The 12,752-nt window shown below is 46.3% G+C and overlaps 1 protein-coding gene across 8 annotated transcripts in view; it reads left to right on the top strand.

The window, feature by feature from the left end:
• LOC144114046 (solute carrier family 66 member 2) overlaps positions 1-7,358 on the top strand; it is a 50,107-nt gene extending 42,749 nt beyond the window's left edge. For 5 of the 8 annotated variants that reach the window (XM_077647492.1, XM_077647490.1, XM_077647494.1 and 2 more), the window contains one exon: positions 4,652-7,358. In XM_077647492.1, coding sequence (XP_077503618.1) covers positions 4,652-4,850 — 199 coding nt within the window. In that variant the 3' untranslated portion in view covers positions 4,851-7,358. The remainder of the gene's footprint in view (positions 1-4,651) is intronic. The other 3 variants (XM_077647497.1, XM_077647495.1, XR_013310945.1) reach the window with 2 other exon arrangements.
• The last annotated feature ends 5,394 nt before the right edge of the window (positions 7,359-12,752 follow it).

Raw genomic sequence — 12,752 nt, 5'->3', positions numbered from 1 at the left:
CCTCCGTGCGCGTGATGGCTAGGGCAATGGCTTCCTCTTCAGCCTCCTCCAAAGTGGCAGTGGGGGATATGTGAAGGGTGGCAATCGGTTGTAGGGAGGGGTTCGTGATGGCTACAACCGCGTCCTCGCCTGTGCATGCGGCATCCACCCACACGGCATCCGGTTCCATGCCATAGTGTTTGTGGAGCGCCCATGCGCGAGCTCTGCGGTGGGGTTCGTGGTAGGTGGGGTGCATGTTTTTGGGGAGAGGTGTAATAAGTAGGTCGTGGTGAATGTGGTGGGGACCTGGAGCTGTGTGGGATCCGTGGCTGGTATCTTGATACCGAGGGTGTGTAGGATGTGTCTGCCGTGGTGGTTCTCGTGAGACGCATGTATTGCGTCTGTCGGTGGGCCTCGATAAACTCACCTATCGTGTTGTGTAGGCCTAGCTGGAGGAGTTTTTCAGTTGAGGTATTTAAGGGTAGGTGTAGTGCTGTCTTAAATGCTGTTCGGATCATGGCATCCAGGGTGGAGATTTCTGTGCCCTGGAGTTTCAGGTAGGGGAGCGTGAAGAGAAAGCGGCTGAGGACGAAGGCATGAATGAGACGACACAGTTCATGCTCCTTCATGCTTCGGTGGTGTCCAGAAACTCGGCGGATTAGTTGGGATATCGACACCGCCGTCTGCTTGAGTTTCTGGATGGTGAGAGTGTTTTTCTCTTTGTTCTGGATGTGGAGACCCAGTACCCAAAGAGTGTGTACCTCCGGGATGTACCGGTTTTCCAATGTCACGGTTATCGGGGCTGTGGGGCAGTTTTGGGTTGTGGGGCGGAGTATGAGGAGCTCCGACTTCTCCGGAGAGCATGAGAGTCCGATACTCCGCGCATGTGTTTGGGTGATGGTAGCTGCCGACTGCAGAGTAGTCTATGTCTCCATCACTGCCATGGGTGGTCCATAGAGTGATATCATCAGCATAGATTGTATGCCAAAGGTGAGGGATGGTTTGTAGTTTGCGGGCAAAGGGATGAGTGTGACATTGAAGAGGAAAGGGGAGAGGACAGATCTCTGGGAGGTTCCAACCCCACTAAGGGTGTATGGGCGAGATGTGTGGGGACCTAAGTGAATTTCGACTGTGCGGTTAGTAAGGAATGCTTGAATATAGGTGTACATACCTCCACCTATGTTCAAGGGTGGAGAGCGCCGCCATGATCGCTTGATGGTCTAGGCGATCAAAGGCCTTGGAGAGATCCAAGGCGAGGACAGCTTTTGTGTGGCCCGGTATGAGGGGGTCAAAAATATCCTGTGTGAGCTGGAGCATGGCGTCCTGTGCCGACAGGTGGGGACCCGGAAGCCCACCATGCTGTGCGGGTAGAGGTCTTGCTCCGTCATATGTTGGGTGAGTCGGGCGAGTGCGACATGCTCCAAAAGGTTGCCCAGGCATGATGCTAGTGAAATGGGGCGAAGATTTGCAAGTGTAAGGGGTTTGTGGGGCTTGGGTATGAATAAGATTTTGGCGTGACGCCAGGATTGTGGAAGGATACCCTCCTGCCAGCATGTGTTGGAGTACCCCATGAGCTGGGCAATCGACTGATCGTCCAAATTGTGGAGCATGCTATTGGAGATACGGTCAACTCCTGGAGTGGAGTTAGAGAGGAGAGTCGGGAGGGCCGCTCTGACTTCTGCTTCCATAATCTCCGCGTCGAGATTGGCATTCGGGGTGCCGGCACAGGGGGGCAGGGGGTTTGAGGTACCGGGAGTTGTATGTGTGTTCCTAAGTGTGTCGATGAGTGCGTCAGGAGAAAGGTCGGTCCTGTGTATAAGGCATGTGATGTGGTGTTGTGCGGCTGTTTTGGACTGCGTGGGGTCAATAAAGTGACGGAGGAGTTGCCAACTGCATTTGGAGGACAGATTGCCAGCCATACTATCGCAAATCTGTCCCCAGTTGGATCGGCAGAGCTCCTCAGAGTGCTCAGTAATTTGTGTTTGCAGTGCGGCTAGCCGCTTTTTAAGGCTCCGATTGAGCTTTTGCCCTTTCCAGCGCTCTAGGATGCTATGGTGGGCCTCCCATAGGTGGGCCAGGCGAGTGTCGATGGTGGGCGTATCTGGTGTGGTGTCAAGGGTTCGAGTGTGTGCGGAGACATCGTTCATGAGTGATGCCACCCGCTGGTCGATGTCTGTAATGGGAGCGTCAGGAAGGGCCGCCCGTGCGGCACGGACCGCATCCCAGTTGGTGAGTTTGTGTGTTAGGTGAAGGGTCATTCTTTGTTAGTACGGTACTGCAACGGAGAGGATGTAATGATCGCTCCCCTAATGTGTGATGTGTTGTGTTCCATGTAATGCCCACAAGGTTGCGGCTTAGTGTCAACTCCGGGCTGGTGTCCGCGCTGACACTGTTGCCAATTCTCGTGGGAGTGTTAAAGTTGTTGTGTATTGTGAGGCGGAGCTCTTGTGCCAAGGACCAGAGTCGCCTTCCTCGTCCCGTGGTTTGTATGGTAGCCCCAGTCAGTATGTTGAGTGTTGAAGTCCCCTCCGATAATCAATGGATGCTTGCCTGCAATACGATGGAGATCGCACGGTAGCGTTTCCAATGAAGCCATCGGATGAGGCGGTGGGTGGTATATATTTGCAATAAAAATAGATGGTGTGGAGTGTGTATCTTGTATGATTTATGTGATCACGCAGGGCGTCTTGGAGGTGATCTGATGCGTTTGGTGTGCAATGGAGCGATGTATGAGTGTGGAAGCCCTGGGTGTATTCGTTGCATCCGAGTGAGCAGTTGTGTATCTGGGAAGTGTGGCAGGGGCATGTGTGTCCTGAAGGAGGAGGATGTGGGGCGTGGGAAGTGTGGGGAGGAGGAGTTGGAGGGGTACGTGCTTGTCCCGGAAGCGGCGGCAGTTCCACTGCAGAACTGATAAGGAATTAGGTGGTCGTGCCGCCATACTGTAGCTTGGGTGGGGTGAGGGCAGGTGGGTTGGGTAGGGGGTTCTGTGGGGTAGGTGGGCGGGATTGATGGGGGGGGATTGGGTAGGTGCAGCAAGGGAAGGGCCTGCTCTATTGTTTGGAGGCGGGTGTCGTATGGTGCAAGGCTCATCTCAAGGATGTCAGGTGCACATTATCATATGCCTGGTTGACTTTGTCTTTCACTATTATGATGAGTGAACCTAGGGCATCTGACAGTCATGCGCTTAGTCTTGGGCTTAGAAGATAAATGCTTACCAGACAGTGGCACCATGGGGTGTGTCCACAGAGTACTGCAAGTTTCTCTTGAAGAAGCGATCCATCTTAGATTTTGAAAGAACTTATAGGTGGTAGTTCACTGCAAAGAGCAAAGAAAGGTAATTTCTGCGGGCTTTTTGGCAATGCGTTATGCTTTCATATTCTGGCTGCTGAAGCCATCATGGTGGGGACCATGTCCTGGATTGCTTTGTAAAAAACAGGATTGTTACAGCGCAAATAAAAACGCTGAAAATGAAAAGGAAGCAATATGCATGAAGCTACGAAATAACACATTTCATGATACTTTCTGCTCTTCAGTGCTCCATAGTTTTGTTTTCAGCAGCCAGTGGCATCAGTTTTGCCATTGTATTGTTTTTGCTTTCTATACGGTGTTTCACCTATGACTGTCAGGACTTTTTAAAAGTAGGCTTTTTGTGTTAGAAGAGTGCTTTTTTCGGCACAGCATTGTCAACAGTGTAGTGCATCAGAATACAGCTGAGACATGCTAGCCAGCAGGCATCGCACATCGGCACACCTGTCAAGTGCTCTTTGCCCACTCACCGCTCCCAATCTGACACTGTGAAAGTAGCACATGACACCCGCATTGCTGTGTGACACATCTTGTAGGTGTGCCAAGCTCTCTTTCTAGGTTCATTGGTTTTGCTTTCACCCAAGTACGGCCCCAAAATTTCTTGCACTGCAGTAGCGACGAGAATGGCATTTTCGAAATTCTAAAAACTCATATAGATATTACTTACGGTGGGTTCCAAGCCTCTCAGTAAATAAGGAGCCTAACAGTAATAGCTAAAAAGTTAACTGTTCAGTATTAGTAGTTAACCAGCCTGCGAGTTAGCACGTCTTAGCTTTCTGATGCACTACACCGCTGACTATGCTGAAAAAAGCACCTTTCTAACTCAAAAAGCCTATTTTTAAAAGTTGCCAACAGTTTTACTTGAAACACCCTGTGTAGTGAACAATATGGCAGTCAACCTTATGAATATGCAGCAGTTTTCTTTGGTGTTATTGTAGCTGTTGCCTGTGAGAAGAAAGGTATCATTTTATTGCCAGTTAGTACCATGCTAAATTTTAATTTCGTGTTTGGTCAAAAGTACAGAGTTCCAAAGACTCACTGTATTCTTTCCCAGCTACATAAGTGAGTATTTAAGTTTAAAGGTACAATGTATGAATGTTTTGTGTGTTTTGTGTATTTTTATATTCTCTTATTCTTTTCCTTTGTTTTCTTTCAAAGTGATCAGATGACTGCTATGATTTAAACAGTAATGATCTTTGAGTACCAGATTTTTAATTCCGTGTTTCTGAAATCGCAGTTCTGGACTTCTATTTACTGTTGGTGAAGCCATATGTGCTGTTCATTTTTATTTTTTATCTCAGATGCTGATGTACAGTGCAACTGCAAACCAACAAAAATTACGCCATGTTTGTTTTGTTTCTTTCAGCACTCAGATGGTGCTCATGTGGACAGTGGGTGATGTTTTTAAGACAGCCTACTTCGTTATGCGCTTGGCACCAATGCAGTTCTGGGTTTGTGGTACTCTCCAGGTGTCCTTAGATGTTGCCATTCTGCTACAGGTGGTGTGGTACAAATACCAGCCAGCATCCGCCAAAGCATCCAAGCACAGCAGTCATATCAGCTGACAGTGCCATCCATATGGGGGCAGTATTCATGAGCCTGCAATTGTAGCTTTTGCTGCAGTGAACTTCTTTGCCATATAACTATATTCTGCTCTGCTTTGTTTGATACATAGTTATTTCACATATTTAAGTTTTTCTCTATTCTTTGTACCCCTAATGCCAAAAGTTCTGTGATTTTGTGATCGTCAACAATGCTTTTGTTATCTCTGAAAGAGGGGTATGTTGTAGTTTGAAAAACTTCTGCCAAACATGGAATGAAAGTTGCTGCAAGCAACCACAGCTATGGGCTGACAATAACATTTATCACTGCACTAGTAAGCTGCAGCCCTTTTCGCAAATTATTGACCTGGTTATTTATGCATTCTTAGGGGCCTTAATTTCGGCCTTCATTACAGTCTTTGGTGAAATGTGTTGCACTTTTTCTACCTTTTTGTTAAAGTAGCTTGATCTCACAGAAAGTAGAAGTGAAATGCCTGCATAAGGAGGAGGTTGAGGTCGATGGGCTCACTGTTATTGTTACTCGATTCATTGAGTGCCTCGGGTAGAAACCCTGTATTAAAGTGTGCATAAGCCATCTGGATCAGTTTTCGCTGATGTGGCTGTTCTGCCACCCCTGAAATGCCAAAGTCTGCCTTTTTCTCTACAGAAATGACATTGCAAGTTAAAGTTAAGGTCTCATGCTTGTAGTGTGCAGGATGTGGCACAGAGTGCAGAGGACGCTAAGAGTTGTGGAATTTTTTACTGTAGTCACTGGTATGTTCAAGCGTACCCTGTTTCATTTGCTTCGCACTTTTATGTATAGCATGTGAGTGATAATAACTTCAGACATATATCTTAACCTTTTTGTTGCTTTAGTCTTTGTGACAGAATGCAAATGCAAAAAAAAAAATTGCTTTGCCAAGCAGTTTATATCTGTGTGCCCATTATTATGATCTGTGTCAATGCTTGCAAAAATATTCTCTGCAAGGTTCCTTGCAACATTTTCTTCTATTTCTTTTTTGTGGGAAGCAGAAATGTTTTACTTCAGCTTATGTAGGTGTTGTATGATGTGATTTTCTTATTTTCTCACTTATTTCATGCAACCTAGCTGACCCTGTATTATATTGGACTCACTCCTTAAGATAAAAGGTCATTAAATATTTTATATAGAGCCTTACTTTGTACTGGTACAGGTTTCTTAGACTGGACCACATGGTGCCGGAAGTTTTTTTTTATATCAAACTGCCTACTTGACTAAATCCTGTGAAGCACACCAAACCTTTCTCTTAGCTGGGGAAGGTTTGATAATTTGCAATCGACTTGTTTTCTTCCTTCTTCATTATGATGAGCTTTTTTAAAAGGTAAACTTTATGTCTCACTGACCGATCTGCTTATAATGCACACTACATGTTGTGAAAACATATTGGCATCTTTGGTGTAGATTTTTGGGGTATGTTTTACCACACTCTGCAGCCTCTCCTTATAATGGTGCCAGATGTAATGGGGGTGTGTGTTCATTTTAGATTGCTGCTGATTAAATAAAAGATAGCTTGCAATATGGGTGTTAAATTCTGCCATGTTTTATCAGTTCTGCTTTTTTAACTCTTTTTGAAGTTGCTCTCACTAACACTGAGGCATGGTATACATTGGGTAGAAACTAGAATTTCAAACGTTTTCAGCATCTTTTTCAAAGTAGTAGTTTTTTTTTTTAATGGTACTTTAGTTTTATAGACTATGTGCAATAGCGCAAATCTTCCCAATTATTATAGGAAAAGATGTGTGGTTCCCACAAAAAGGTGGAGTTTTGCAAGAGTTTTACAAAACAGCCTTCATTAGCTTGACATGTGCCACACCAAACTTTGTGAAAGCAAAAAAAGTTCCTTGTGCATGCTGGACTTGCGGTGATAAGTGCTTTCACTTCTTTTGTAGAGCATGGGTACACTGGATGTTGTGGCAGGATTTACCTTGTGCCAGTGTTCAAGAGAAGTTCTGGTTGTAGCTCTATAAATGCTCATATCATCGAATAAGCTCTAGAATAGCAGTTCTACATTTCAGGTTGTCTGTTGTTGTACCAGTGGCACAGCCCAATTGTACATTATGTTTATTACTGTTATTAATATGTAGGTTCTATGGTTGGTTGTTAGCTGAGATTGTTGTCTGTCGTACTTGACAGATATGACATCAGATTTCTGGTGCTTCTACAGTGTGTTATAGCAGACCAAGCTACATGTACCTAGATGCACACTACTTTTCAAGAAGTATGATTTCTTGTGGCTCTAGATATATTCCTCTTGGTCCTTTACTGTGGTGCCTAAGTATTTCATTGTCACATGGATGAAATGTCTTGCATATGGTTAATATTCATTAACCCAGACTTGCGGTTGTGATGCTTTTATGCACTTTTTGCCCTGCCTGTAAAAGTTTGGTGTGAAGTGTTGAAAGCATATACCAAAGATAATATATTTGTTATGCAACTGCTAAGAAGCCTATTGTTGATGCAAACAATAAAAGCTACTGTATCATGCCTCTGAAGTATTTATTTTTACTGTCCTCGCTGATGGCGTTTTTTTTTTTTTAAGTGAAATTTATTGCCCCAGGGCATCAATGATGGGTGAAGGTGTGATGAATGGCCTAAATGAATGGAAAAAGGTTAGCGGATTTGATGAAGTCCAGTAAAGAACGATAGTACGGTCCCTGCGTCCAGGCAATGTATGAAGAAGGGTTGCTTGGTGAAAGACCTGCTACCATCAGGTGCCGGATCCTTCTAGGCTTGAGAGCTGGGCAGTCCCCAGTAAGTGATGAATTGATGAATGTCGGCCTCAATGTCCTCGTGTTTACATACCGGACACCCTGGCCGAGGAAACAATTCTCGGTACTGAGGCCACTTCCGAGTGATGGCTGGTGTGAGAGCAACCCTGACCCGGATCCTCCTAAGCGCAACCTCCTCTGCACGGGTAAGACCGCAGGGGAGGGTTACCGCACACGGAGGGATGAGAGCATGTGTGCGGCGCCGGAGGAGTTCCTTTCTTGATGAAAGGAGGGTAAAATTGTCCAAATGAAGGAGCCGAGGCGGTGATGAGTTTGGATTCGCAAGGCGGGTCGCTAAATCTGCCTGTCTTTGATAGGTCAGCAGATCCTGTGGGACCCACTCAATACGTACTGGCTGCGGGATGCGTGCCGCGAGCCGGTGGATGTCCTGACATATCGTGGGACAGCGGCTAACACGTAGTAGCAGCCGGACAGCTTGAAGGGCATCAGTGCGGATGACAACGCGGGCTGCAGGGAGCATAGTTATGTCGGCCACGGAGCAGAGTGCTTCTTGAACTGCAACGAGCTCAGCACAAAAGGACGAAGGGGGTTCCGTAAGCTGAAACCAAGATGTTTGATTCAGGGCAGGTCTGCACGGGCAGTAGATAGCTGTTGTTGCTTTGCAGTCTTGTATGCTTGCGTCTACGTAGAAAACAATGGATCCTTTAGGCAGGCAAGCATCTTGTTCCTCAAATTTCTGGCGAAGCAATGATGCTGAATGAGCAGATGTTGGCCGTCGATTATCTGTTGGCTTGTTGTCGCTGAGCTGTACAAACTTCCATGGGGGAAGAACTGGCGTTGGCAGCTGAAGAATGGAGTGTGACGTTGCATAAGTTCTCAGTGCATGCGTGGAGTGCGGTAGACGCCTTAAGGCTGCGCGCTTCATGGCGCTGCTGCACCAGCTCATCAATGGTATTGAGCTGCGCATTCTCTTGTAAAGCTATGACCGGTGTGATGCATGGAAGGCACGTAATGGTCCTCATAGCCTCTCGGTTCACGGCTTCAAGGCGATCCCACTGGGCTCTTGTAAGATGTTGAAACTGGGCTTGATAAACAATACGTGGCTGCAGAACTGCCCTCACCAATTGCCGTGCAACGAACGTGCCTGCGCCACCAGTTTTAGGGGCAATTCTTCTGATCAAAAATATATATTGTTTTTATATTGAATTCATTATTGTATCGCGCACAAAACAGCATTTTTCTTATTTCATTTAAAGCATCCCTTATAGCCTGAGTCACTTCTGGATGTTAAACCCCATAAACCAAACCTTATTCATTTGAAATGAAAACCAAGTGCTATGTGCTTTGGCAAGAATTTTTTGGTGCTGTTCTTCCTGGTTGCAAGCTATAAGAGCAGCATGGGAGAAACTGTTTGCAACAGCAACATAAGATAAATAAATAGAGTGTCCTTCTTGAAGTGGCCTGTTGGGCAAGCTAGGTGATTGCTCACATGGATGTATCGCAGACTACTTTGTATGTCTTGTTTTTTGCCTTTGACTCTTCATTAGCTCCAGTGAACACCATTGCCCAAATTCAATTGTGGCTTGGACCGCCGCGGTGGCTGAGTGGTTATGGTGCTCGGCTGCTGGCTCGAAAGGCGCGGGTTCGATCCCAGCCGCGGCGGTCGAATTTCGATGGAGGCGAAATTCTAGAGGCCCGTGTACTGTGCGATGTCAGTGCACGTTAAAGAACCCCAGGTGGTCGAAATTTCCGGAGCCCTTCACTACGGCGTCCCTCATAGCCTGAGTCGCTTTGGGACGTTAAACCCTCATAAACCAAACCAAACCAATTGTGGCTTGGCAATAGAAAACTGCATGCAGAGTAGCTTTGTAGAGCAGTACAGAAACATCAAATGTAAATATAAAATAGCACATGAAGTCCTGTAACTGGTGCCTTCGTTGGAAACAAAATAAGTCCATGAACCTGCAACATACACTTAGAATGCGGAAAGAAATGACTTATCTTTTAATGCAGGATCAAATACTACGCTTGAGTTTGCTGTAATGACTTGCCAGATGCCACATTCATTGTTCTTGACTTGCTAATGGTGCTAATGGAACTGCATGTTGCGAGAATAGATGGTGAGATTAGAACACTGTTTTGCATTCTTTTTGACTCTTCTAAAAATGATATCTTGCTCGTGAGCAAATTTCGGCTGTATTCACATGCATAGTTTTGCACCCAAGACTGCTTGTTTAGCAAGCTTGATGCATAGCGTGGGCATACCCATTGTAAAATGTGGTCCCTGCTGTGGTACCTAGTATGAGAATCATCTTGCAGTCTTTTAGTACTTGTGCTAATGATAGTGTTATGTTTTTCTTCATTGGTTCAAAAGGTGGGTACTTTCTTGCATTCTTAAGCAGGTACAGATTCAAAAGAGGTCTGGGCATGGCATGTGAATACAGTGGGAGGCAGGTGTCTGGAGCTGAGTTTGGGATAAGGGCATGATGCCTGCGCTGTCAGCTTGGCTACCATGTTTGTGTACATGGTTGGAACACGTATGTAGATTGGGTTATTTCAGTCTTACTATGAGGACTAGATGGATTGTTTTTCTTTTTTTGTGTTTCTCTTTGTCAAAACAACCGTCAAGTTTAATCTGCATGGCTCATTCGGCACTTGTAAGGAGGTGTGCAGAAACAGTCTAAATAATGGCAAACATCAGCAATGACAACAGTGCGATCATGTTTGCTTATTCCTGAAGTAATGCCAATTGGATCCATGCTGGTGTCCAGGAATCTATGCACTGTTCTCTCAATAATGAGGTGGCTAGCTGAGCATGGTTAAAAAGGGTTGGCAGTGCCACGCAGAGTTGCCAGCACTGTGTTCTTCCAAGGTGTGTAAGCGAAGACAATACAGGAGGCATGGGCACACTGTTAATGTGCAAATATATTGATATTAGCATACTATTATCTGTGTACAGTTGTATGCCAGAGATTGTAGAGGGTTTAAGTGTATGCCCTCCCCTGTTGCAAAGACGTGGCTGTCACTTCTTTGATAGAAGCAGTTTTTTACTGATACTGCTGCCATGGCTGCTGAAGTAATGTTACCATGGAGAGGGTCTTTTATTTTTGCGAGGGTCAGTAAACCCTTAGTACAGAAAGGAAAAGGTTCAAGGTAGTGAAGGAGTACATGACAAATATACTCACAAGTTATTCTTCCACTCACGAATGTAACCGTCAAAGGGAGGTGGAAAACTTTTCATCAAACATACTTTATTCCTGTATTCCAACCCTGTTTTTTTGCCCTTTGTCACTGGCTTGAGTGCTGCTGCACCCATGCTGTCGTCAGGCTGTAGTGGTGTAATTGCTTTGCAATTTGTGCCAGTGCCAAACTGCATAAAATTGCAATTCGCTCTACATGCTGCTACACAAACTAATTTTTGTTCAGTTCTTGTTCCACATCAACGCTGAAAGGTAACTGAAAAACTTTGGCAAGAACGAAGCCGAAAATGTCGGCGCTTTCAAATGTTATCTGTGCGCTCTTACCACAGCAGTGAAGTTAAGGATATGGGAAATATTGGAAATTTCATATAGTTTGTAAATAGAGTCAGCTATTCGATTTCACTTGCACCACGCGTTTTCCATTAAGTTCGAAACCGACCGCGGCGGCTGCGTTTCGATGGCGAAACGCTAGGGCGCCCGTGTGCTGTGCGCTGTCAGTGCGCGTTAAAGATCCCCAAGTGGTCGAAATTGTTCCGGAGCCCTCCACTACGGCACCCCTTTCTTCTTTCACTCCCTCCTTTATCCCTTACCTTACGGCGCGGTTCAGGTGTCCAACGCTATATGAGACAGATACTGCGCCATATTGTCTTTCCCCAAAAACCAATTATTATTATTATGGAGCTGCCCATTTGGTGTGGGTCGCCACACCACAAGTGCAAGGCGGACCCGAGTGCTCGAATGAAAGCATCCCACAACGCAGCATTGCGCTCGCTCTCTAGTGCATGAAATTGGAACTTTCAAAGCGGAAGCTTCACTACCATTGCGGCGCCGATCGCAGACAAGTGGTCGCAGACAACCTAAGATTATTACACGCTCCGAGTGCCGTGCTGAAAAATTCCGAAGCGGCGAGATCAGCCAAGTATGCATTCATCACAAACATGGACAAAAGATGTGTCCCATAGTTAAGAATGCTCAATAAACAATGCAAGAGACCCTTTACGCTGGGCTTCGCGTTCTTCATTTGGGGGTCATTCCTTTCCTCTGTTTTACAGCGGTAGCTCTCCGAGCTCATAACTCGGAGAGAACTTGTGGCCCTGCACTATAAGCTGCGAACGCCAGGGTTAGGCTTCCTGAAGCGCGCTATTCTCGCCAGCTTTACGAGCCAACGACAATGGCCTGTACGCTCTCAGGTCGTGCTCGAGGCTTCTACTGCTGTGCCACATAAAGTTGTTCCCGAGTAGTTACCCGGTTTTGTGCAGACGCCTGCGTGGGCAGCGCTCAGTCTCGCCCACACGTAAAGGTGTAAGCTATAGCCCGTGTTTTCCAGATAATTTGGCTATGTTCAAGCTTTTAGGCCTAACTATTTGCAATGTGTTTCGTAGGGTGCCTGGATTCCCGCTAGCCTCCGCTTTCAGGGTGGGGACACTCTTTGTATTACCCCGCGCCGCCGTTTCCCCATCGCAGCGGCATGTTGGGTCCCACGTGTCAGTTGTGTGCAGTGCGCTATGCGTCTGGTACGGTTTCTGTGCGGTCGCGTGGCGACTGTAATAATGCTACTGATCAGGAAATACAGTACAGTACTCACGGATTGAAATAGGACATTCGGAGCGCAAGCCTTGCAGTGCCACGCAGGCATGTGGTAAACCACAGGCCGGCTCGTTGGCTACTGGAAGGAACAGTTCTGCTTTGTAGATGTTCTCCCTCTCGCGCCATACCACAATGCACCACCTTGGTTCCATGAGCGTCTACGGGCTGCGCTTCATGATGTGACGGCCACGCGCTCCGAATGTCCTATTTCAATCCGTGAGTACTGTACATACTTGTTTCACTCGTGGCAGTAGTGTTTTTGCAGTTTTGAGCATATTTTATGCATGATGCACTCGCTCCTACTACACAACAATCAAAAAGTTATGACGGACTGCTGTGTTTCCCAGTCAACGGCTGCACTTTAAAAGAA

The sequence above is a fragment of the Amblyomma americanum genome, chromosome 1 (genome assembly GCF_052857255.1).
Source record: "Amblyomma americanum isolate KBUSLIRL-KWMA chromosome 1, ASM5285725v1, whole genome shotgun sequence".
Lineage (NCBI taxonomy): Eukaryota > Metazoa > Arthropoda > Arachnida > Ixodida > Ixodidae > Amblyomma > Amblyomma americanum.
This window is presented reverse-complemented; position numbering and strand designations above follow the sequence as displayed.